Here is a 25,070-nt window from a genome sequence, read left to right as displayed (position 1 = left end):
TCGAACAATCAAACCATCCTCCAGGAGCAATATTCCCCACATGTGAGAGCGCTAATTATGTGTTTAGGATACTATGCTTTTCTCTCGATCCTTTTCTCTGGCACGGAAGTACCTGGCCCAACGCCCTACAGATTTCCTCACACACTGAAACCTAAGCAAACAACAGAAGCAGCTTCCCAGAGACTCTTGGAAGTTTCATTTCATTGACAACCCTGACACCCCCCCCCCCCCCCCCCCCCCCCCCCCCCGCCGTGTGTGTGTGTGTGTGTGTGTGTGTGTGTGTGTGTGTGTGTGTGTGTGTGTGTGTGTGTGTGTGTGTGTGTGTATACACCACTGTGCAGCAGGAGGGGCAGCAGTCTCCAGCTTGAAATTTTCCAGAGCTTGTTAATTTACACACTCACGTGAAGGTCATGTATGTGCCTGTAACCTCACCTTTTGATGTGCTGAGTCATTCACATAGCACAGGCAGGTTGGGGCATTCCACAAAGCCTGCAATCAGGACACCACTCATGACCAATGCACGCAAGGTTGTGTCTTGGTCTGTGTGTGTGTGTGTGTGTGTGTGTGTGTGTGTGTGTGAAGGAGAGCTAGAGGAAATAGAGAAGAAAATGTGTATCAGTGTGGCATTGTCTCAGTGTCAGAAAAGTGAAGAGAGTGAAGAAAAGGTCAGGAACCCTGTAACATTTTTTTTGGGATCCACCAAATAGATAATGAAAACAACCAGAGGTTACATTTAATAACTTTCTAGATTTAATAATGGCTGTTTTTGTGTATATTATTGGCATAGGTGCTTTTAGTCTGTATTGTATAGTTAAAAGTTATTTTTCACCCTGGGGGAGAATTTTGTGTTTTTTCACAGGGGTCTCACTACTCTGTGGTTTGCTCCTACATGTGAGGAAGGTACAGAAAGCCTCAAAGGGTTTGAAGGAGGCTTTTCTGTTTCATAATCACATTTTCTTGGTTTTCTAGTTCAATGTTTCATGTGGACATATTCATCGGCCATTGAGCAATGTTTTCTTGTTCCGATGTGTGTTGCAGGGAAAATGAGAAAAGTTGCATTAGCCAGTGTTTACCTTTCCTTTCCGGAGCAGGGGGGCGACAGTCTAGACGGGGCAGATAAGGAAATTAAAGTTTTCGTTCTGGCAAGAAAACCAGCAATGAAACATAGGTGTGCCCCACATTACTGACTTCCCAGAAGGGGCCTATGTTATGAGTTAGTTTTCATTGCTCAGGACGCGTAGCAGTGAGTTATCGCCATGACAACATTACAGAACTTCCAGACTAACTTCCATATGAGATCATACAACTTTGAGTAAGAAAAATTGGAGCTCGCCAAAACTTTCATCCACTCATGCTGTCAGTTTGCTAAGTAGTTTTATCTATTTGTGTTTATTAAAAAAAGAAAAGAAAAAAGAAAAAATGAGTGTGCATATTTCTACAATGAAAGGTCTGTCTTTCTTCCTGCATAGTCACACACACACACGCACACACACACACACACACACACACACACACACACACACACACACACACACACACACACACACACACACACACACACACACACACACACACACAGCCATTCTGAAGAGGACCATGGCAACTTTGTAAAAGTGAAGAAGCCATACAGTAATGTTCGTACAATATGATAGTAAAGCATCTTTTTCAGGTTTAATTTTTGTTGAATTTGTCGTTTGAAAACAGAATAGAAATTAATCTCAGTATTTTTTCAAAAAAAATAAAACAGAAAAACAATATTTCGTTCAGTTTTGTTGAATTGTCAGTGGATGTAATCAAAATGAAGGAAATTCTTTCATATGGTTACTATTATGAATAGACATATGATTACAGTTGGTGTTGTATAAGACAATGCCCCACCTGAATACGTTTACAAATATTATGAGAGCTGAGCAACAATCACATCATATCATACTCAAAGATTTAGAAGCCCACACCTATTATTCATCAAACCATCCCACATTTTTGACAGTGTCTATCAGAGAGAAGGATGAGTGTAATTTTAATAACTATATGTTGTTTCTTCATCTCTAAAACACTAAGAAGCCTTGACAACTATTTTTTTCATGTTGGGATGGCACAAGAACACTAATGATAAATATAAATATAACCAGAGATAGGAACAACAATAACTTGCGTTGATGTCAACCTTTTTACTCAAGTACTTAAGAAGAAGAAGAAGAAGAAGAAGAAGAAGAAGAAGAAGAGAAGAAGAAGAAGAAGAAGAAGAAGAAGAAGAAGAAGAAGAAGAAGAAGAAGAAGAAGAAGAAGAAGAAGAAGAAGAAGAAATACAAGAACAATAAAGATTTAGAAAAAGAATGCAGAAAATCTACACAACAAAAAAAATCACAAATCACCATGCATTTCAAAAAGTGTAAAAAACTGGGAAATCTATACATAATTACACACACACACACACACACAGACACACACACTCTCTCTCTCTCTCTCTCTCTCTCTCTCTCTCTCTCTCTCTCACACACACACACACACACACACACACACACACACACACACACACACACACACACACACACAGATACACACACTCACACACACGTTTGTACAGCTGTATGTTGTGAGGACACTCATTGACATAATGCATTTCCTAGCCCCTTACTCTAAACCTAACCATCAAAAATTAATGCCTAACCCTAACCCATACCCTAAACCTAACCTAAACCTAATTGTAACCCTAAACCAAAAATCAAGTCTTAACCCTCAAAAAGGCCAAAAAAGGTCTGTCAAATAGTGAGGACCGGCAAAAATGTCCTCTTTTCCCGAAAATTGTCCTCACTTGTAAGGTTATAAACCCATGGTCCTCACAAAAGGTCCTCAGAACATATAGCTGTACAAGTACACACACACACACACACACACACACACACACACACACACACACACACACACACACACACACACAGGTATAGATATGCACATACACGTGTGTGTACATACACTTGCACACAATATTCCTAGAACTCAAGTCAAGAACCTTCCAAAAACCATTTCATTTCTTCTGTTGAGGCAGAAGGGGGAGAAGGAGACACGGAGAAGAAAATTGAGGAAGAGATACACTGGTTTCGCAGTGTTGTGTCTGAAGTACGCTCGTAAATAATTTCAAATAAACTGATAATAAATTGATGATAATATATGCTGTCGCGTTGTGTAGATTGTTGTGTTTGATTGCCCTCTAGCGGTGAACACTTGACGAGCACCTTTCTGACCTGCACTTAAACGCTCTGTCCGACAGGTGGCGGTACCGGACGAGCGGAAGCCGTGTTGGCATCAAGCAGATAACGGGAGGAAGTCGTCCGCCTGACAGCCGTGTGTTTTTGTGTGTGCGTGCGTGTGTGTGTGTGTGTGTATGTGGGAGAGCGAGAGACCGAGAGAGGAGCGTCAGTAATCTAAAAAAAGGCCGGGCCCGAGCTTGATTTTTGGAGTGATTTGTGTTGAGAAAAAAGACATAAAGAGCCGCCGCCGACATGTCGAAGAGCACCGTGTCTGCCCGCTTCAGACGAGTGGATGTGGACGAGTACGACGAGAACAAATTCGTGGACGAAGAAGACGGAGGAGAGAACCAGCTCGGTCCCGATGAAGCGGAGGTGGACTCCCTCATCAGACAATATCCTTATTGTGATTCTAAACTTCTTCAGCGTGCTCACTGTAGTGCGTTGAAGCAGAGAGATTCGTGTTTTCGTTACCGTTATGAACTGCGGCCAGTATGAATGGGCGCTTTGCTAGCAGGCTAGTCAGTGTTGATACTGCATTCGCTCCTTATGCGATCCTGCAAAATGTAGCGACTTTAAGACACCCGCGAAGCATTGCTGTTTTCATGTAAATCAATCGAGCCATCGTCGCAGAGGTTTGCTTCTCTCTGTTATGCTGCAGACATCTGGACTCATGATGTGTGCAGAGATTGTGCAGATGAAATAGGGCTGTTGCAGCCTCTCATTTCACTCTACGTCTGAAACGGCCTGAAAGACATTTAAATTCTCCACTTCATTGATTGCACAGGTGATTTTAAATTGGGAATACAGAGAAGTGTCGGTCAGGAAATGCAAACGGAGCCACTGAATAGTTCGTAAGACGTTCAACGTTTTTCATTCAGAGCTCCTGAAGGACGACTTTTCTAAAATGAAATACAAATGTTTAGATTTCATTGTATTCAGGATGAGAAGAATTGACTGTCAGAAGAATTGCTCGACTTGAATACAGTTTTTACTGATGGGTTTTCATTTTCCATTATATTGTATACTCTAGCAGCAGACTAGATTTCACTTATATAGCTTTTCTACTGTTTTAGTAGTCCCAAAAGCACTTAACACTGTAATTAGATTCTCCCATTTCCATGCAAAGGAGCAATCCTTCCAGTGGGACTAATTGTCTTGCTTGAGAGATTTGACTTTTGGAATCATCCCATTGAGAGACAGCCACTCTACCCACCTTAGAATCATAATAATAATTTAGACAGCTAAAGAGGTTTTGAATTAGCTGTAGTGTTTTTACTTCACAATGTGCTGCTAAAAGAAAATAGAAGTCTAGAATAATGAGGGACGTTTTATAGACTGCCATAAACCACCATTTTTATTGATCAGTATTCTATGTTGAAATAAGAAGCAATGCTTTTGGTAGCAAACTTTTGGAGCACTTTTGGACAGGGAAGTATAGAATCTTAAAAATGAATGATGAAATTTGAGAGAGACTCTGTCACTGAGTCACCTGTTATTCAGGTACCTCAGTGCAAAGTCAAGGTCTTGGATCTTTCAACAGGACAGAGTGGACGTCCACAGGTACAAAGTGCAATGTGGATCACTTCTAAGCTGCTCAGCAGAGATTCTGGTCTAAAATGTTTTTGACATCTTGTGGAGAACAGAAACCTGAAGCATCAGAAATTCTCTTACAGACTTGCAGCAACTTGAATACATTCCAGATCAAAAGATAGTACACAGATGATATGAGATAGTTGGTATCATCCAATGATATGAGCAGTTACCCATCAATACCTACATATCCATTGCTCTGTTGGTCACACTGTTCTACCTACACAGCCATATCAGGACAAAACGTACGAGAAACCTTTAGATATACCACAGTCTGACTTACACAATACTGTTATGGCTTTGTTTGAAGAAACTTTGGTGTTTTCCCACTCGACCCCTGTCGGAGGCTTTTGTGTGCACTGTGGTGCAACCTTAACATTTCCCGCACAGGAAACCTTATTGAGGCTCTACATGCAGTCCTGAAGAATCCACCAATCAACACAAAGAACCAGAATGTGAAGGTGGGCTTTGATTTTACGGTCCCTAACCTTTGAGATCATAAAAATGTAGTTAATTTGAAACCTTGCACATTTGCCATGTCTGTGTGTCCATGATGTGCAGCTAAAGTCATACAATTGGAAAAACAATCTTTACAGCAGTAGTAACAGTGCAGTGATGTCGGCTTTCCTCTCCTGTCATCAGGATCGTGCAGAAGGACTGGTGCTGAAGGTGCTCAGTGCCTTCAAGAGCAGTGACATTGAGAAAGGGGTGCAGTCGCTTGACAAGAATGGTGTCGACCTGCTAATGAAGTACATCTACAAAGGGTTTGAGCGGCCATCGGAAAACAGCAGCGCTGTTCTGCTGCAGTGGCACGAAAAGGTAATAAAACTGTCTCATCATGAAGTCTGAGTAGGTTTTCCTTTTGTAAAAGATCCAGAAGAATGTACAGATGCATCATAATGACACTTTTTTTGTACTTCTTTGCGTTGTTCCGTTACTGACAATCAAAAAGTCGTTACATTTTTTTAGTGTTTAACATGTAAATATTCCTGTATGTCTTAATACTGCAACTCCAGATCCCTTATGAACTACATCTGTTTAGTGCTTATAAATTGTAAATCAAAAACATCCTTTGTCAAAATTTCAGAAAATAGTGTTGGTAATAGTTGTTTTGTCATTTACAGAAGAAAGATCAGACATAAGAGTTTATAGAAATAGATGAATAAAATGAAAATTATTTCAAGATACCATGTGATTCTCAAAGTTTATCCTCCAGTGAAACTCTGCTGCAAGTACATCTTATAAGAAGCGTCGACTCCGATCTTGTTGTAGACTTTAATAGCAGAAACGATTTTGCTCACTTGAACAGCACCTGCCTGTCTTTGATGAAAGTGTTTTGGGCTAAATATTCATTCACAGCTTCTCATGAAGGCTGAACAGTCTTTGGGTTAAAACTGATGAAATGAGAGGCTCCATGGAGCCTTTATGTCCTCACAGCTACATTGTTTTACAAGCACTACTAGGTGAATGGGAAATGCAGTGTCATTTAAAAATGGACAAAAACTCAGATTAATTAATACAGAAAAGTGGTCTCACGTCTGAAGGGGTTAATATCAGTTTGGTGGTTCAAGACCAGACACACATTGAAAAGTGTTTTAGGTTGCACCAAAACATTCCCCAACTGAGAGTACAGGACCAGGTTTTTATCGAGACTTTTATTTTTGTGTTGTGCGGAAAATAATGGAAGTGTTACTTTGGAGAATGTTCTGTGTTCACAGGCTCTGGCAGTCGGAGGGGTGGGCAGCATTGTGAGGGTCCTCACAGCAAGAAAGACGGTCTAATAGACTGACCAGACGAGCAGCTCACTCCACACCACTGACAGAAAGAGGGACGTTCACTGTACTGTGCTGTTCATGTCATGAATGGCAGAGGGACTCCAAGGAAAAAAAAAAAAAGGATTTTTAACTTTATGAGATTGTGGTGCTTTCACAACACATCAAACAATAGGAAAGAAAAGAGTGAATTTCATGCCTATTTAAGTATAAAGTAGATTTTGTTGATCCCGTGTATGATCACTGAGCACCTCGCAGGGTGCTACACGTAAAATCACATTCAGTGTTTCTGTGCTTCTGAATTTCATTCTCACGCTTAATGTTTTCAGTCTCAAGGCCACAAATCTTAAAAACTACACTAAACCATCTTACTTTGACATGTTTCTCTTAAAAATACTGCTTTGTTCAAAAATTTTTTTGTTATTCTGTTTTCAGAAATTACTAACAGAGCACGGTGAGGTGACACTTCAGGAAGCTGGAGCTGTGCAGAGTATTCAGTCACTAATATATCCTAAAACAATATTGCTGAAACATAGACTGTTGACATAGACACAACTTCCAGTTTCATCTAACTCCAGTATAGACACAGCTTCAGTTTATTTTTTTTTCCAAAAAAAAAGTGTTTGTTTTTCCATCACTCTGTTTTTCTCTCCACCAGAGTCTTCCTGTTGGAATTAAAACCCTGTTCTTTGTCAGTAAATCCACTTCCTGTACCACTTTAGCATGGATAAAGTGTTACAGTGAGTGAAAGTCTCTTTAAAAGCACAGTCCCAGATATGGAATAGTGGATTTACTGGTAGGAGGTCAGCGTTCACCCCGGGGGTGAGGGTTGCAGGAGGAGGAGGAGGAGGCAGTGGAGGAAGGCTGTGCCATTTATCCGTCTATTCATCCAGCCTTCCTGCTGCCCCAGTTAGGGATTACAACCCACGGTGCATCTCACCGCCACTTTTATTAATCCCACTTCGCTGTTCCTCACATCATGCCTCTGCATCCTGCAGGGCTTCGTCCTCTCTGCTACTGAACAGAGTATCATCACCCCTCTGCTGATACTCTTCGTAGGTGCTCCTATGTAGCACCCTGAGAATATGTGGTCACACCGCGTGTCTACATTTAGTGTTTAACATCAAAAAAATATTGAAGAATTGAACATAATCCCATAGTTTTCTATTATAGCTATCTTTTTGATTTCATTCTTGCCCAAAATGAACAAGAAAGTAGAAGCAGCGGGTAGTCTTAACATGGACATGCTTCTTTGTAAATTGGTGCATATTTTTATGACATCAAGAAGGAAGTTGATTGATGAAGATTCGACACCAGTCAGTCATGATATGGGTATATTGACGGATCAGCTCCACATACAACAAACAGCTTTCTGTTGGAACTAGTGTCGACTGCTGCAGCAGCTCCCCTGTTGTGGTGCTCCACAGCACAGCCTTCATTCACTTCATGCACAAAAGAATTTGTTGCAAGTTCATGGGTATTTCTTCCATTGACCTCTATTGATTGATGCTAACATCCCAGACGAGCTCTAGTTTTTTGGGGAGTCTCTGACTCTCATCTGGCCAACGCAATACAGTCCTTGTCAAACTCACTTAGTTTGGATCATTTTTCTGCTGCCGAGTGTATCCCGCTCTCTAAGGTGTGCAGTGAAATAAGAACAAATAATGACATGTTATGCGCTGAAGCAGTCGTAGTGTCATGACTGACTGGGCTCTAGATAACAGGCTTTGCATGATCACATTTTTTGTCGTATTTCTTCAAGTGTTTAATCCCTTTTTTTTTCTACTTGTTGACTTTGTTTTGAGAAACACCCATGTTTTTTTCTTTTTCTGTTTAAATTTCTGCTTTTGTGTTTATAAAACATCCTTCACACAGTGTTACAGAGAGCAGATTTTCCTTCAATACCACATGAACTGACTGAACGTGAAACGCCCATATGTTTTGTGTGATAAAGGAGGATGTCAGTTGTTGCGTCGGCCTTCTGGAGCAGATCATGCCTGTTGCCAAATGGTTTATTGTTCTTATGTGGGAATAATAATATAGCTTATATTAATGATTCACTTAAAGTTGTGTATTAGAGAAGACCAGTGGTTGATTAATAGATAAATAAAAGCAGCATGTGAAGAAACTAGAGCTTTGCTCCACATGCACACACAGTGATCAGAGGAGTCTTAACTCCTTTTTCATGTTTTGTTCCCTCACCGAGGGAGTTTCTCACTGTTGCTTTTTTTTTCTCATACATATTATTACAGTTGTTTGTGTATGTGTTTTTCTTGTTTAGTTTCCACCAGGAGATATTTGGACATGTGTTGTCACGTTTGAATACTGTCATCAGTGGTGCTGCAGACAGATATTAAATGTTTTATCTAATGCAGGAACGACCACATTTACTGAAAAAACACAGGCCCTGATAATCTCCTATGCTTGATGTATTTTCAGTCCGTGATGCTCTTCAAGCCATGAGAACACACAAAACAGATGTACAAACGGCCTTACATTAGATATTCCTTTTTTATGTGTGTGCTTTTTGCTTTTTTTTTTTTTTTGGAAATAAATAAATGGGGATAATGCTGTATTGTTTGTACTTTGTCTCTCAAGCAAAAAAAAAAAATCTTCTTATGAGTTGTGAAGCAACTGCAAAGAAATTGAAACCACAACTGCCAGCTCACACCCCCAAAACTCTGTCATGATAGGACCCCTTTACCATGGCTCCCTTTTGTAAATGATGAGATTGCAAAAATGGAGAAAGAGTAAAGCCTGCATTTTTCTTGATATGAAGTTAAAAATGTAAAAGCGGCAACAAAAAAAGCATAGGAACCCTTTACAGTTTTTTAGTTTTCTGAATACATTGACTACACTATGTCAACTCATCTCCATCTAAATATCCAGGAAATAAAACCGTCCTGAACATAATAGCACACAACTGTATTTTATGTATGTATGCATGCATGTCTTCACTGCAGGCATTTTCAAACATTTCTTCTTCTTTTTTTTTTGAAGTAGTGGTTTGCTCTATGGAGTCCTGACATGAACACCATGCCTGTTCAATGTTTTGCATATGATAGTCTGACTAACAGAGAGCTTACCGGCTCCAGTGGTTTATTCTTTAGCCATTATCGCAGGTTCAAACAAAACGTAGGGTTCTTGAAGCTGCCTTGATGTTTGACTCTATGTATATAGACATAAGGAGGCAGGTCTGTCACTTGATGAAACAACTCACCAAACAGTTCAGACTTAAGAAGTCTGAGGCAGCTGGAAATCTCTGAAAGCAAAACTTTAAGGACTCGGAAATCAGACTTTATGTCCGTTTGATGTAAGCACTAAGAGTTTTTCCTCTTGGCAAACATGGAAACTCCACACACAAAGGTCCAGTGTTGGAACCCAGATGTTCTTGGTGTGAGGCCATAACGCTAACCACTGTGCCTCAGATACCTTTTACAAACTTTTTTATAGATGGATGATCAAGCGTGAAGTTTGGCAGCTCACACGACGACACTTGGTTTAAGTTTTGCTATCAATTATTCTCAGCTTATTAAGTAAAGTGTCTCAATTACTCAAAAAAGTTGTTGTGATCCGTTGACGGTTTCAGGCAGTAATATGCTGCAGACATGAATGCCACTAAAAGTTAGTGTGTATTCATTTATTATTTTTGTTTTATTAGAAAATGGATATAATAAGCACAAGTATAGCATTGCATTATAATAATAAAAAAAACAACTATGTACAAATCATAAAAAATAAAGTACACCTTGGTATCAGTTATTGGATGGAGCATTATAGTGTAACATTAATGAAGCTATCAGCATCAGAGCTGATGTGGTTTCACTTAGTTCACTAGTGTTTCAGACGGGCCGCTACCTGAGGATGCAGAATATGTGACAGTGACCTTTTATGAACACCTGATATGAACGGTCACACGTCCACTTTAGTGACTGATGATACAAGGACCAAACATAGGTGGGATCCCATTTTCATTTTCAAGCACTTCCCAATAAGTTAATAATAGGTAGATGTAGATAAAGAAGGGAAGTAAAACAGTTCAAAATCTACTTTCAGAGCCAGTGGTGGACTTTTTTGGGGGGGTTTTATGAGTTACATGTGATTATTCTATTACATACATGTGAGAGTGGGCAGAGACGTCAACAAGACTACAAACTTTTGAATGACAGGCTGAAGTGAGGTTTCCAGGGATGAGAGCCAGTAAACAGCTGGTTTTATCCAACTTCTCTCCAGGTCACTTCCAGCCGTCTGCTCCCTGGTTTCTCAAGTCCTCGCGGCTTAATGCACTTAACTGGCCACTCTCCCACGTTCACTCTTAGTGTTCTTATTGGGTCAAGGTCCTGAGGTCGGCCCTAAACCACCGCCACTTACCCACACTAAGTCACTGTTTTCATGGAGGTCACAATGGACCGTCACACGTGTGTCTCTTTGAAAGTGCTCTCAGTAGGGGTAGGCAGAGACAGCGATGTAGACAATGAAAGTTGTCTGGTATTCGATGCCTCCGTGCTCATTGTAGGAGAGGGCTCGCACCTTCATGCGGTACGTGTGGGGCTCTCGCAGTGCCCGTGTCGTGAACAGCACGCCCTTCATGTTCTCATCTCTGAGGGCAAACGGTAACGTGACGTCCTCGTCCACCACTAAGAAGGTGGTCCTGGGGTGCATGACCCTGTCTTGAGTGTAGGCCACCAGCCTGATGAGGTCCTGGTTGGCTGCTATACCGAAAGGAAGCGACAGCAGCTTGTACTCCAGGGCGTAAGGACTCAGGGCACACTCCAGGTCATTAGCAGGGCAGTTCTTCAGGCAGAACCTGCAAGGAAGTGGATTTTAGTCAAAGGAGTGAGGGAAAAATATCTCAAATAGATACTTCTGACTGCTGTATAGTTTTTTTTTTTTTTTCATATTCACTTGTCTTAAAATCCAGAAATAAATTATTTTCATAAACAGTAAAATGGTACAGGCTTGAATTTCCAATAATTCAGGCAAATCCCAAACATTTATAGACAGGTGAAAAAAGATTGAACTAAACTCTAAACAGTATTCTTCAGCAGTTACACTACTGAGGAACATGTACACAAACCAAAAGCTCTGTTTACATACTAGAGTTTCGCTCCTTCCAAACACAAACGATTTTCAACAGAAAACAAGTACTGACACTGCACGACAATACATCAAGTAACTTGATATGCGTAAAGGGTCATTTAACCAATGCAGATGATATCTGAGTTACCAACTACCTCCAATATAGACAAGGCTTCAGAGCATAACCTCATGAATGAATTCAACAAAATATAATACAATAAAATATATTCACTTTCATTGTCTCTACAGTGATTACTGTAGCACAAATCCACTCTCAAAAGTTGTTCAAAAAATGGAATTGAAATGTGTTGCGGTTGCTTATAAGTCCAGATAATGTTTATTTCTTTCATTGTTGCATTCCTGAAAACTCCAATATGAGCAAAAAATAGAATGACGTAGTATCTGAGAAACATTTTTCTTTGAGGAGGTGTTTTATCCTTCTAATTAAACTATTCTTTCTGAACGGTGACTGTGTTTCAGTGACGGTTTACCCTGTGGCTGGGTCCCTCTGGTAGTTTGGTGGACAGGGCGTGTCGATGCACTGGTAACTTCCTCTCATATTGAAGCACATTCGGTTTGCTCCACATTGGATGTTTTGTTCCAGACACTCATCCACGTCTGCATATACAGTAGAAGATCAGTGAGTACAGGAAGTAAACGTGCAGCTTTTGTTTCCCTGAATGTTTGAGGTCAACATTAAGAACTGAGACCTCTCTGAGACTCTCACTGGTCATGACAAGTGAAAAAAAGAAATGACAAACTTAATTCTATCTTTAAATGTCTATGCTAATAGTGCTACAAGCTAAATTTTGTGCGACTTCATCCACTAAAATTGCTAAATCTGCATATTTTCAGGTAAAATAGCGAGATGACAAAAATCTCCATGCTGTGCTTTTCTCTCTTCTAAAAGTTTTTCATATGAGCTGATAATTTTGCATATTTAACAGTAAACAGCGCTGAAAAGGGAAGAGGTGAGGTAATACTGCCACTTCATCATTGCACAGGACTGTACTGAACACTCAGCATTTTCCTCATGTATAAATCAAACTAAGATCATGAAAACAATGCAATTCAATTAAAAGTACAACAAATCCATTTAGTAAATGAAACACTTCATTTCACTCTGAGAGTCTCATTTGCCTCATCTGCCATAAACCTCTTTGAACGTCACGGGTAAGTAACCACGCTGTGAAGCAGCCGGAGCCAAGGGACTGAGACTCTCACCTTGACATGTCTTGCTGTTGGCCATCAGGCGGTAACCAGCTGGACAGAGACATCGGTGGCTTCCCGGTGTGTTCATGCACTCGTGCTGACAGGTGTCTCTCACTTCACACTCATTAATGTCTGCATCACACACACAGAAACCATGCACAGCATGATATAAACAACACTGCAACATGCAGAGCTACATTTGTATGATACATCTGTCAAGCTCATAGTTTATATTTCTGTTATTTTTGATCCTCTGTCCCATCTCAGCCCTGCCTGTCCTCCATAATTACCTAAACAGTGGCCACCTCTGGGCTCAAACCCTTGCTGACAAGAGGAGGAGACCTGCTGTGAGGTGCGTATGGGGTTCTCTCTGCGACTACGGCTCTGGTAGCCCCTCTGTGTGGCCTCTGCGTAGGAATGGTAGCTGTGAGAGGCCAGGTTGTGGTACACTCGCTGGCTGGAGCTGAGCTCAGGAGAAGACTGAGAGGTGCGGTAGCCGTACGAGTAACTCTCATAGCTGGGAAGGCGCTCGAGCCCAGCACAGGACTTGCCATCACCCAGCAGGTGGCGCCCCGGGGGGCAGGTGCACTTGAAGCTGCCAGGAGTGTTGATGCACAGGTGGGCACAAGGCTGCGGAAGCCGCTCACATTCATTTATGTCTGCCCTCGGCACAAAGACAGACCAGCACCAGGGAAAGATGGAAGGTCACATTACAGAGAGGAAGGTCGGAAGGACAGAGAGGTGCAAAAAAAGAACACCAGGAAAGAAAAGTAGAATTAAGTTGATCAAAGGAATGAATGATTTGGTGCAGGTCATGAAAATAGAGGAGAAAGACAGGGATGAGGGGGGAAAAAGGGGATACGTCAATTACCCCACTCTGTCCCAATACATTTTCATGTCCCTGAGAAAGAAATGTATCGAGTCTAAACACATTCATATTTAATTTAAAAGACAGAAAGAGAGATTTTTTTCATGTCTAAAAAAGTTTGAATATAATATCAGTCATGTGAGATGTAAACAATGTTGAGATGAAATAAGCACCCAGTGTTAATGTAACATCGGACATAGATTTTAAGCCATTACAAAGCAACACCAATAGACAGCAAGATCCAAAGAGTAAGAGGTTGGAAATGGTTTGAAAATAGGGAGAAATAAAAGACAGTGAGATGACGGTGCTGGTCCTTTACTGGCCCAGAGGACGACACGCGTAATATCACTTCACGTTCCTCCTGCACTTTTGTGTAACAGTTATTAACAATATAGGAAAGGAGAAGTAGCATGAACCCAGAGCAGGCCAAACCCAGTATATATCAGTGTAGGAAAGCAGTGGCACCATATGATAACTATTTTCCACTTCAGTACTAAAAGAAAAGTATGAAAGCGCAAGCAAGCGAGCTGAAGGGAATTGTAACGAGAAGCCAGTGCACAACATTCCACAGTGTTTAATGGCTGATCAATCGGCATGCTTAAGCAAAGATATTGCTAAAGGAAATGCTAAAGTCATTAAAAAATAAGAATCATCCTAATTCAGGATCAGGAAGCCACAGCTTGTAAACTTAATTAATGCACAAATTACAAAAAAGTCTCTGGTATTGCCAGATCATTAAAAATACTAAGGATTTAAACATGAGGCTGTAAAGGTGGACTAATCTTTATTAGGCATATTCAATCTCTTTTTAATCTGTAATGAAAGTTCTTTGTCCTAAAAAAATCAATAAATCACCAATCAGTACTTGACATTTATATGAAAATGTACTGTGTTGGTTTGGAATCCAGAATTCATTTTGGTGCAAGATCTGGTCTTTCCAGACTTTAGAATGTATTCTTGCAGCAGAACAGCAAAAAGTAATAAACTGAGAGTTCGCAAGCAGTGTACATACCAACACAAGGTTGTCCCACTCCCTGAGATCTGAATCCACGTGGGCAGGTGCAGTGGTAGCTTCCTCTGGTGTTCTCACAGATCTGATTATATCTGCACTGGTGGGTGCCGTCTTTGCACTCATCAATATCTACAACAGAAGAGCAGCGCAAATTGTCCACTTAGCAGTTCCCTTTTGAGTGACTCAGCACACGGATGTAACGTCTGTCAGTCATCGCTCGTCTACAGTCGCTGCTCTGCTCCCTCAGTGACGGACGCAGGACACTCACCAACACATGTTCCATTTCCACCTTTCGTCATGCCACTGGGGCACAGGTCAATACAGGTGTAACCACCGCGTGTGTTTTTACACTGCTGGTCCGAGCGACAAACCCTCTGTCGGCATTCGTTGATATCTTAAGAGACAAGAGAAGAATTTTTCAGTCAAATTCAAATATTCTTTCTGATGTTTCTGAATCTGTGCAGCTTTGTAGTTCAACTGATAAAACCCAAGAAATATCCCCACCACATAATCTACACACTACCTCATGCTATGAATCCAGGTGCTTGGTGCCATTTAAATCTGGTTTCTTACACAGGTTCTATTAAATATAGAACACAAATGATAGGAATGACCTGTGTTGCAGTGGTTTAGGCCATGCAGCTTTGCAACTGGTAACTATTTTTCCAAGTAGAAACACATATTTATTAATCGATTTCTTTTCTTTCTTTCTTTTTCGGAGGGGTGGGGTTACAAACATGAACAATAATTGAACAATTCTATATGTGAGTAATGCCATATGTTCTTTCGTTTATTTCTCATTCATGAAAGAAAGATGAGGACACTGGCCCAAAACAGACAGTTCATACGTTGTCTTTCTATGTTTATTCTGAATGTTCTTTGTTAGCAACTCTTAGGATCAATAGTTAATAAAAAAACACGTCTTCCATAACTGCAATGCTATAATGAACATAAAAAAGGACACAAAAAGTCATCCTGTGAACAGGATTCCCAACTCCACCCATTTAAAGTAATTGCATTGTGAATTTCAAATGTGTTTATATAGTTATTCTTGTCATAAAAGTATGAAAAATGTTTATATTATTACAACTACAGCAAAAAACAGAGTTGCTGAAACTGATTAAAAAGCAATAAAATCCTTATAACCAAAACAAATGCACAAATGGAATCTGTAGCAGCAGTTTAATGTGGAAAGTGTTTACTGGTGAACGGTGAATGAAGAGGAGGAGCTGCCTCACCTATACAGCGTTTGTTCCTGAGTTGAAAGCCTGGCTCACAGGCACAGCGGTAACTACCAATAGTGTTCAGACAGTGTTGATTACATGGATTGGACTCCAGACACTCGTTCACATCTGAGCAACAGACGAAATCATTATTGATTTTCATGAACTTTGAATCAACATAAAAGTTCACTGATGTGTGTGGTCGTACCTGTGCAGCTGAGGCCGTCGGCTGTTCTCCTGAAGCCGCGTCCGCAGCGCATGACGCACCGGTAAGAGCCGATGGTGTTCTCACAGTCCTGACCATTGTGGCACACATTCCCGCCCAGCGAACACTCATCAATGTCTAAGACCAAGGAGAACAGGGCGTCAGCAGTTTGGTAAACTCTCATAGAACACCGTAACATCACGCTGACGTTTGAGTATTTTACCCTGACAAGTTCGGCCATCGGCTGAGATGGTGAGACCTCGCGGACAGGAGCAGTAGTAGGTGCCCATTGCGTTGTGGCAGGCGTGAGAACAGGGGTTCCCAACCTCACATTCATTCTCATCTGTGGCACATGAGGGACACATGGATCAAGATATGGCAACAGTAACAACATGTGTTATTGTTGTTTTACTAAAACAGGGTATAATGGGTTTGAATACCTGAACAAAAAGGCCCAGCAGACACCAGAGTGAAGCCATGTGGACACTGATTGCTGCGCTCACCTGAAATCACAAGAGGAACAACTAAGCCCAGACTCTGTCTGACACTCATAGCAAAGCTTGATTCGCCTGTAAAAGTATCAGTTCAAGTTTCAAGCTATAACGCTCACCCTTGGTGATGCTTGCTTGAATGCTATACTCCAAAACCTCATCCAAAGGGTGGTAGTGGGCACTGATGGCTGTAGCCCGCAGCATTTCCACCAGATAGGGCATCTTCCCTTTAGAAAGGTCATAAGAGATGGTGTGGTTCCAGGAGTACGGCACGCTCTCCTTGTCGATGCTGAACATGCGAGTAGACAGAGCGTACAGCTGGCCCGGACCCGTCTGGATGTAATCCTCTGTGTAGTCCTGAAGCAAAACACTGTGCACGTGAAGAAGCTGCACACTATTTCTGTTGTAAATTATTTTTTTATGCTAAATATTTTGGACAAGGATCTTTTTTTTTTTTGTAACGCTTCACTTTCAGTTAAATTTATTGTGCTATTTCAAAAGGGAGACTAGAGGGTGGTGAAACCAAAAATGTAGACATTTTGAGATGGAAACTTGTATTTGCCTGAGGGAAATGGGACACTTAATAATAGTTGAAGTATCTGCAAATTGTTTTTGTATACCATTTGCATTGAAACAGTCACCATGCCTCCAATACATGACACAATGTGGACGATGAAATGGAAAATCTATTGCATTTTCTCTAAAATTGTCTACAATAATTATTTCGAACAACCTCCACAAGAACTGCAAGGACCTGCATGTATGTTTTTACAGCAAACAGTTCTAAAATATCTTGAAAAGACTAAATGAATAGAGTTAATGCTACTGAACAGAGGATCGATTATTTTTTTATCATTTCTTGAATTTGTCTTCTGTACCTTGATGCTGATGTCTGCATGTGACGGCAGTTGTAAGATGTGTCCATTTACGACAATGTCGAGAAGCAGCGCTCCATCAGAGTCCAGGCCCCGGGCGATATGGGTCATCCTCAGGATCTCACCTGGTGACGTTCAATCACATCAAATCCAAGATTTTTGAGTCTCCTCACTCAGCACACACTGATGTAAAGCTTTGTCTTTCTATCATCAATCATGAAACATCCCTACCTGTAGCAAACTCCACCTGTGTCTCTCGCCTGAAGACACCCCCTGTTAGTGTGAAGCCATTGACAGCCTCGCCCATTTCCTGTGCAGTCGTCCAATAAACAGGATTCAGGATGGAGATGAGCTTCCTCATAGCCGGACCTTTGTTTCAAAGATTTAAATTTTGTGTTTAAATGAGAACATTTCAGTGAACAGATCACATCTGGATTTTAACAATGCACACTAAAAACAAGTAAACTGACCTAAAGACCTGGGAACATTAGAGATAGTAGCTTTAATGATTCTGCCGCCAGAGGAGCTGTCTGTGATGGTGGCATTGAGGATGGCGATGCCAAATTCAATATCGTTGATGTTTCCTATGATGCTTCCTCGAGCTCGCTGGGGACCACCTGACAAAGACAAAGAAATAAAATACATACTCTATACAAACACACAAAGGAAAAAGCTCTTATATCGCATGTCTTACCTGGACAGGCTTGTGTGTTACACCTGGAGAGCTGGGTGGAGTCACCTGGACACAGTCGGCCACCATTGCTGGGAGACGGACTGTTGCAGAGTCGGACACGAGTCCGTTCCCCACCTCCACAGGAAGTGGAACATTCTCCCCATATCTGCCATGGACCCCAGTTACCGTCAACTGCAATGACACAGTTGACAATGGCACATTAACACAATAACACACAAATCATAGTTACAGGAGTTTTAAAGTAACATATCTTAAAAGTTTCAACAAAAATGTAGCACATTAATTTGACAGAAGTGGGACAGATGAGACAAAATACTGAAACTGTGGATATTTCTAATAATAAAACTGCTGTCATAAGTATTAACCTTAATGAACTATATGTTAATTAGTTTGAAAAGGCATATACCAATAAATCAGTTTTGTCAGATTTTGAAATTAGCATGATGCAGTTTTTTTTTAAGAATAACGTTATCCTGAAGATAAAGGTGTGTGCAGCTTTATTTTATTTATTTATTTATTTATTTATTATTATTATTTTTAATTAGATCAATTAAATGTTATGGAACACTCATGGTGTATTTTTCAAAATAAAATTCACTTACTGAAAAAGAGAAAAAAATATGATGAATTTTATGTCATTTTCATGAGGATCCATAAATTAAAAACAGGTAAGTTTAATATTTTGGGAACTGGTTGTGATGCATGTGTGGCGCCTGACATCAAGACAGCGGTAACCACTGGACTCACCAGGGCAGGCGGCTGTGCTACATCTCTGTATTTGTGTATCAGCGCCGGCACATGCTCTGCCGCCGTTGGCGGGTCTGGGGTTGTCACACGTCCTGTAGCGTCGCATTTGCCCACCGTTACAAGTCTTGCTGCAGCTTCCCCAGCTGCTCCATGGACCCCAGTTTCCACTGACTGACACACAGGAAGTGAAAAACCATGTGAAACACAATTTCAAAGACATAATCTCCTGATTTTGAAAACATTTCAAGGAAAAAAATTGTAATATCAGAACAGTGTGGAGTAAAATAACTCACCTGGGCAGGGGTCGCTGTTACAAAAGTCTATTTGCACATCATTGCCCTCACACTGCCTTCCACCATGCTGTGGGGCAGGGCTGGCACACAGGCGTGTTCTCTGTCTGGTCCCACCACCGCAGGAAACACTGCAGGCACCCCAGCTCACCCAAGATGACCACTTTCCATCCACTGGAAAACAACAAAAAAGAACTTAAATAAATTCTGCTCATCACAGTTGCCCTTATGCAGAAATTCATAAAAGAATAATTGAGCCCCCACCAGGACAAGGTCTTTCCTTGCACACTTGTGTTTGGGTGTCTGTGCCTTCACACTGAAACCCATGAAATGCTGGAGGAGGGTTGTTGCACAGTCGGATCCTGGACTGCATTCCTTTACCACAAGTTTCACTGCACTGGCTCCAAGGTAGCCAAGACCCCCAGTTTCCAGCCACTAGGAGAGTAAAAATGTCAGTTTATTATATGCATGCATATTCACTGCAGCACAAGAAGTGGAATCACCAAACTACCACAGTCATCTCTCTGAGCAGTTACAAAATCGTTACATTTCTTTCATGTGAAGTCAGAAAATCTTTTTCAGAATCACAAGCTAAAGGAGAGTAAATTTCACACAGAAACATGACTAGTAAAAAAAAAAAAAATGTCTTCAGGAAACAACTGCTGTCACATCTATTTCATTTCAATCCATCTGGCATGCTAAATTTATCTATAGAGCATTTTCTCACCAGGACAGGGTCTGACACTGCACATAATGACCTCCACTGCCCTGCCCTCACACGGCCTGCCTCCATGTTGAGCTGGAGGGTTGCTACATGTCCGGACTCTGGTTCTGTTGCCCTGACCGCAAGTACGTGAACACTCCTCCCAGAAAGACCACTCTGACCAGTTGCCTTCCACTGCAGAGAGAAAGAAAAATACATTCTGTTGCTATCTTTCCTTACAAAGGATTAACGTGTCTGAGGCAGACTCACCTGGACAGGGCTTTCCCTGACATGTCCGTGTCTCTACGTCTGACCCAACACAGTGACGGCCTCCATTGGCAGGAAGAGGATTGTTACACTGCCTCAGTTTTGTCTGGGCTCCGACGCCACAGGACACACTGCAAGGACTCCACTCTGCCCACTCTGAATAGCCTCCATGAACTACAAAATATGCAAATGAATTTAACTGGATGGCACCTCTCAAATCTTAACCTGCAAATTTAACCCCTCTTGGGTGGGTATAGATATCCTGCAGCTAACTGTTATTCAGTTTGGAAAGAAAGCACTGTTTTGATTTATTTCATTTAGAGAACACCAAAGGATAAATGCTTCATTCAGAAGCAGTTATAATACAAACAAAATCATGGTGAAGTGAAAAAGTCCAACATACCTCGTACGATGAGAGTGACTCTGACCAGCACTGATCCAAGAAGATTTCTGGCTACACATTCATACTCAGCTGTGTCCTCCTTTTGGGAGCTGCTGATCCTTAACGAACCATTTGACAAAGTGGAGAAGTGGTCATTCCCCAGTAGGGGGCGGCCCTGGCGTGACCACTCTATTGTGGGAGTGGGTTCACCATCTGCCTGACAGTTGAGCACAGCTGTGGTGCCAGCATCCACTACAGTCTCAACTGGCTCGACTGTAATGATGGGTGCACCTGCAACAAAACAGTAGCCTCATTGTAAAAAACAAAACAAAAAAGTTGATGGATTTTCTTTTTACAGTTATTAATGTAAAAGTTGAGTGATGCAGATAGACTTACTCTGTAAAGTAAGAGTGACACTTCTTTCCACCACTCCTGCATCATTCGTTGCTACACATATGTAGCTGCCTGAATCTTCACTCTGTGTCAAAGACAAAGAAGACAATGAAAGAAGACAATGACTTATATGTGCATGTCCCAACTTTTTATCAGTATATTTTATCACTTATTAAATAGCAATGATGGAAGTCCATTGTCATTGCGATATGAACACATAGCATTTTATCATGAATGATTTTTGTCGGGGTCCACAAATTGCATATTGGAGGGCCCATTGTTACTCTGAGACCTCTGTGACTTAAGCCCATAGTCCCAAGGTGACATTTTGACTCGTGCTATCAGCTACAGTTACGAACCAAACCTTGGGAATAAATCAGGAAATGATCCAATTGAAACTACACTGACACCATAACACAGTGATGGTTTGTTGAGTTTATGACATTTGTGAGCAGTGTAGCATGCAATGAACTGACATGTTTCATTGAAAAAAAATCCTACCACTGTCCCATAGATTGCCAGTGAGCCGTTGTCCAGCTGGCGGATACGGTTGCTTATCTGGATGTTGATTCCATTTTTACTCCACTGGATGGTTGGCAGTGGATCACCTCGAACTTCACAGTTGAGAATGGCATTACCACCGAGAGGTTCGATGCGGTTTGAGTGAAGGTCCCCATCAATAATTGGAGGCTCTAGAGAACAGACGAAAAGAGAACAGCTCACTTCATAAACTCCACATAAACTACTTTATTTAGGAGAAAAGCTGATTGTTTGACCTTGCAAACATGAAGATGGGAGTTTGGCTTTACCTTTAACATAAACAAAGGACAAAGACTTGATGGTTCCGACACTGTTTTCCGCCACACAAGTGTAGGTTCCTGAGTCGTCTTTGCTTACTCTCTCAATCACCAGCTCACTGTGGCCATTCATGTGGTCGTAGTGAACTACGGCATCAACCAAAAGCCAAGAGAAGAAACAACGTTACAGAATTGGATACTAGGCGAACAACCAATGCACGGTGAAACAATTAATACAAGGAGAAAAAGATCTGGTTCAATCGTACCTGGGATGATGTTATTATTGAAGGCCCATGTGATTCTGGGTAGAGGAATGCCTTTCACTCCGCAAGCCAACAGGAGGCGCTCTGCCTTGTTGAGGGCCACATCACTGAGAAGCTCAGTGAAGACGGGATGAGTATGAACCGACAGGGTCACCGTCAAACTGTCCTGCCCGACTGCATTAGTGGCAACACAAGTGTAGATCCCAGCATCACTGGGCTGAAAGTAAAGATTAAGAGGAAGGAGGATAGTGAGAGAGATGAAGGATTTCCAAAAAAAGAAAGGAGCTCTCATGACAATTCTTAACATGACCCTTATACTGCTGAAATGAGTGAAATGCACATCAAAGTTTACAAAACTGGCAATCTTTCTTTTTAATTATTACCTGAGCCATGTCAATCACCAGCTCCCCAGAGGGCAGGATGGTATACTCCCCTGTACTTTCAGTGAGTGCAGTACCATCTTTTTCCCAGGTGAGGCTGGGCTGAGGGATGCCTTCTGCTACACACACCAGCTGGGCCTGATTGTTCTCCACCACCACAACCTCCTGTTCTCCACCACGAATGGAAGGAGGAACTGACAAGGAAGAAATGTAAAGTATCAAGAATGTTTCTCTAGCATTAGAATAGTCATGTATATAAAAGCAAATATTATGACTACAGGAAATGTACAATGAAATAATGATTGAAGTCTTTATGGAAAAATAAATCTAAAAATAGTTGTATTTCGATGGTGCACCACCGAAGCCCTATGATGCAAGTCTGTTGAAAGTCGCATACTGGTGGAGAACTTACTTTGAACAATGAGGCTCATTTCCAAGCTGGCGGTGCCTGCTGCATTGGCAGCTGTACAGGTGTACCGCCCCGCGTCATTTGGCTGAATGAAGGCGATCTGCAGGGATCCTGAGCTGAGCACCCGTTGGCGGACAGACTCACTTAGACGCTGCCCTTCTTTGTGCCATGTGACAGAAGGAGGAGGCAGGCCTTCAGCTTGGCACTCGAGCGTCACAGAAGAGTCCACAGGTGAAACGTACTTCTGCGTCTCTGAGCTGATTAACGGAGGTACTGCAAAACACAGCGCAAACAAGCAGAGTGTATGCAAAGAACGTATTCAAAGTTGGGGCTATCGAGCTACAGCTCTCTCTTGAACAGGTATTCAATACATGGTAATAATTAAGTGTGTAACATACATTGTACTCTGAGCTTGGTCTTGCCCAGTGCAGTGCCAGCAGGATTTTGAGCCACGCATATGTACGTCCCAGAGTCTGATGAAGAAGCCTTGGAGATCTGCAAACTTCCGTTAGGAAGTATTGTGAAACTTCCACCTGGCAAGAAGCAGAAGACACCACGTCATGACTGATCACTCATAATAACTGACACACGGAGATAGGAGTAATAACCTGTGTTTGGTATGTTGATGCCTTCCTTCTGCCAAGTAATGGTAGGCCTTGGCGAGCCGGTGGCCCTGCAGGGCAGAGTGATGGGGTTATTGAGGATCACATCCAGGGTTGATGGATGGGACTGGATTGCTGGGAGTTCTAACAAGAAGGATCAGAAACAATTGGGTATACAAGATTTATTACATCAATGTTAAATATAGCCACAAAAATCACAACAACAAGGGTATCGACATTGAAAATCAAGCTTGCACCCACAAACCAAAAACCAATTGGTTTGTTAAAGGAATACTCCACCCAAAAAACGATTTGGCCTCATTTTCTACTCACCCTCATGCTGAGAAACACTCTGGAGCACTTTTTTGACGTTTCAAATGCAGTTGGAGATGTTTGGGGATTTTCGTTGTCAACAAACAGGGACCGACAGAGCCCGACAGAAAAAATGGTCCATAAAATCCACAAAACGTTCCCATTTTCCTTCATACTGCTCGTCCACTGTAATCCAAGTGTCCTGAGCGCGTAACGTCCATAATTAATTCTTAACGAGGTCATTTAGTACATTTTAAGAGCCCAAACAGGGCGCTCTCACACAGCTCCATTGCATGTCTGCGCGCGCACCCTGAACTACGGAAGCCGCGGCAGACCAAGCCAGACGCTTGCGCGCTTTCAGCGACTACTTTTCTAAATTGCAAGCGTAGAAGAAGAAGTTCCGCTGTATATATTCTGCTGTGAGTAACCGAGCTGTGGACAATCACAAAAGTGATTGGCTACTGTTTGAAAGCTTTGAATTCGGTGTCCTGCTGAAAGGGCACAAGCGTGTTGCTTGGTCTGCCGCGGCTTCCGTAGTTCAGGGTGCGCGTGCAGACATGCAATGGAGCTGTACAGAGCGCACTGTTTGGGCTCTTAAAATGTACTAAATGACCTCGTTAAGAATTAATTATGGACGTTACGCACTCAGGACACTTGGATTACAGCGGACGAGCAGTATGAAGGAAAATGGGAACGTTTTGTGGATTTTATGGACCATTTTTTCTGTCGGGCTCTGTCGGTCCCTGTTTGTTGACAACGAAAATCCCCAAACATCTCCAACTGCATTTGAAACGTCAAAAAAGTGCTCCAGAGTGTTTCTCAGCATGAGGGTGAGTAGAAAATGAGGCCAAATCGTTTTTTGGGTGGAGTATTCCTTTAAGGCTTTATATTTTTTTTGCCTATTGCAGAAAAAGCCTCTAGAAAGCAATACATCTGTTAATAAACGTGGCTTTACCCTGCACAGTGAGGTGCACATGTCGATGAGTGGAGCCGGCAGCATTCTTAGCTGTGCACGAGTACTGTCCAGCATGAGAAAGCTCTGCTGAAGTGATCTGTACTGGACCTGAGAATCAATCAACACATACTTATTAGATAAATGTACATCAAAATTACTTCGAAAAGCTACAGAAACATAACTTGTACTTTTAAAATAACCAAACATTTATCGCATAGACTCTTCTAAAAATACTACTTCAGGTTTGTCAGAAAGAATAAAAAACAGCAAACTAAGTTTAATGTTTGTTTATTGCTAC

General features: G+C 41.6%; 2 protein-coding genes across 2 annotated transcripts in view; one reads left to right on the top strand and one right to left on the bottom strand.

The window, feature by feature from the left end:
- The first annotated feature begins 3,345 nt into the window (after window positions 1–3,345).
- On the top strand, window positions 3,346–8,710 carry arpc5b (actin related protein 2/3 complex, subunit 5B). The gene is made up of 4 exons (XM_030083739.1): window positions 3,346–3,643; window positions 5,230–5,302; window positions 5,484–5,660; window positions 6,560–8,710. The coding sequence occupies exons 1-4, from the start codon at window positions 3,504–3,506 to the stop codon at window positions 6,620–6,622; spliced, it is 453 nt and encodes a 150-aa protein (XP_029939599.1). The 5' UTR covers window positions 3,346–3,503; the 3' UTR covers window positions 6,623–8,710.
- Window positions 8,711–10,690: 1,980 nt separating this feature from the next.
- hmcn1 (hemicentin 1) overlaps window positions 10,691–25,070 on the bottom strand; it is a gene marked incomplete at its 5' end in the record, with an annotated part of 97,012 nt that continues 82,632 nt past the window's right edge. Inside the window, 30 exons of the mRNA XM_030083666.1 lie at window positions 10,691–11,420; window positions 12,184–12,310; window positions 12,917–13,036; window positions 13,195–13,563; window positions 14,785–14,913; window positions 15,053–15,178; window positions 16,023–16,136; window positions 16,216–16,350; window positions 16,436–16,555; window positions 16,653–16,715; window positions 16,823–17,060; window positions 17,582–17,703; window positions 17,810–17,947; window positions 18,049–18,195; window positions 18,273–18,443; window positions 19,020–19,190; window positions 19,313–19,483; window positions 19,574–19,744; window positions 20,037–20,207; window positions 20,283–20,453; window positions 20,683–20,952; window positions 21,058–21,139; window positions 21,556–21,746; window positions 21,864–21,998; window positions 22,118–22,331; window positions 22,498–22,688; window positions 22,907–23,176; window positions 23,302–23,436; window positions 23,512–23,649; window positions 24,773–24,880. Coding sequence (XP_029939526.1) covers window positions 11,054–11,420; window positions 12,184–12,310; window positions 12,917–13,036; window positions 13,195–13,563; window positions 14,785–14,913; window positions 15,053–15,178; window positions 16,023–16,136; window positions 16,216–16,350; window positions 16,436–16,555; window positions 16,653–16,715; window positions 16,823–17,060; window positions 17,582–17,703; window positions 17,810–17,947; window positions 18,049–18,195; window positions 18,273–18,443; window positions 19,020–19,190; window positions 19,313–19,483; window positions 19,574–19,744; window positions 20,037–20,207; window positions 20,283–20,453; window positions 20,683–20,952; window positions 21,058–21,139; window positions 21,556–21,746; window positions 21,864–21,998; window positions 22,118–22,331; window positions 22,498–22,688; window positions 22,907–23,176; window positions 23,302–23,436; window positions 23,512–23,649; window positions 24,773–24,880 — 5,075 coding nt within the window. The remainder of the gene's footprint in view (window positions 11,421–12,183; window positions 12,311–12,916; window positions 13,037–13,194; window positions 13,564–14,784; window positions 14,914–15,052; window positions 15,179–16,022; window positions 16,137–16,215; window positions 16,351–16,435; window positions 16,556–16,652; window positions 16,716–16,822; window positions 17,061–17,581; window positions 17,704–17,809; window positions 17,948–18,048; window positions 18,196–18,272; window positions 18,444–19,019; window positions 19,191–19,312; window positions 19,484–19,573; window positions 19,745–20,036; window positions 20,208–20,282; window positions 20,454–20,682; window positions 20,953–21,057; window positions 21,140–21,555; window positions 21,747–21,863; window positions 21,999–22,117; window positions 22,332–22,497; window positions 22,689–22,906; window positions 23,177–23,301; window positions 23,437–23,511; window positions 23,650–24,772; window positions 24,881–25,070) is intronic.

This window comes from Salarias fasciatus, chromosome 23 (genome assembly GCF_902148845.1).
Source record: "Salarias fasciatus chromosome 23, fSalaFa1.1, whole genome shotgun sequence".
Taxonomy (NCBI): domain Eukaryota; kingdom Metazoa; phylum Chordata; class Actinopteri; order Blenniiformes; family Blenniidae; genus Salarias; species Salarias fasciatus.
Note: the sequence above shows the minus strand (reverse complement) of the source record. Positions and strands in the feature narration are given on the sequence as shown.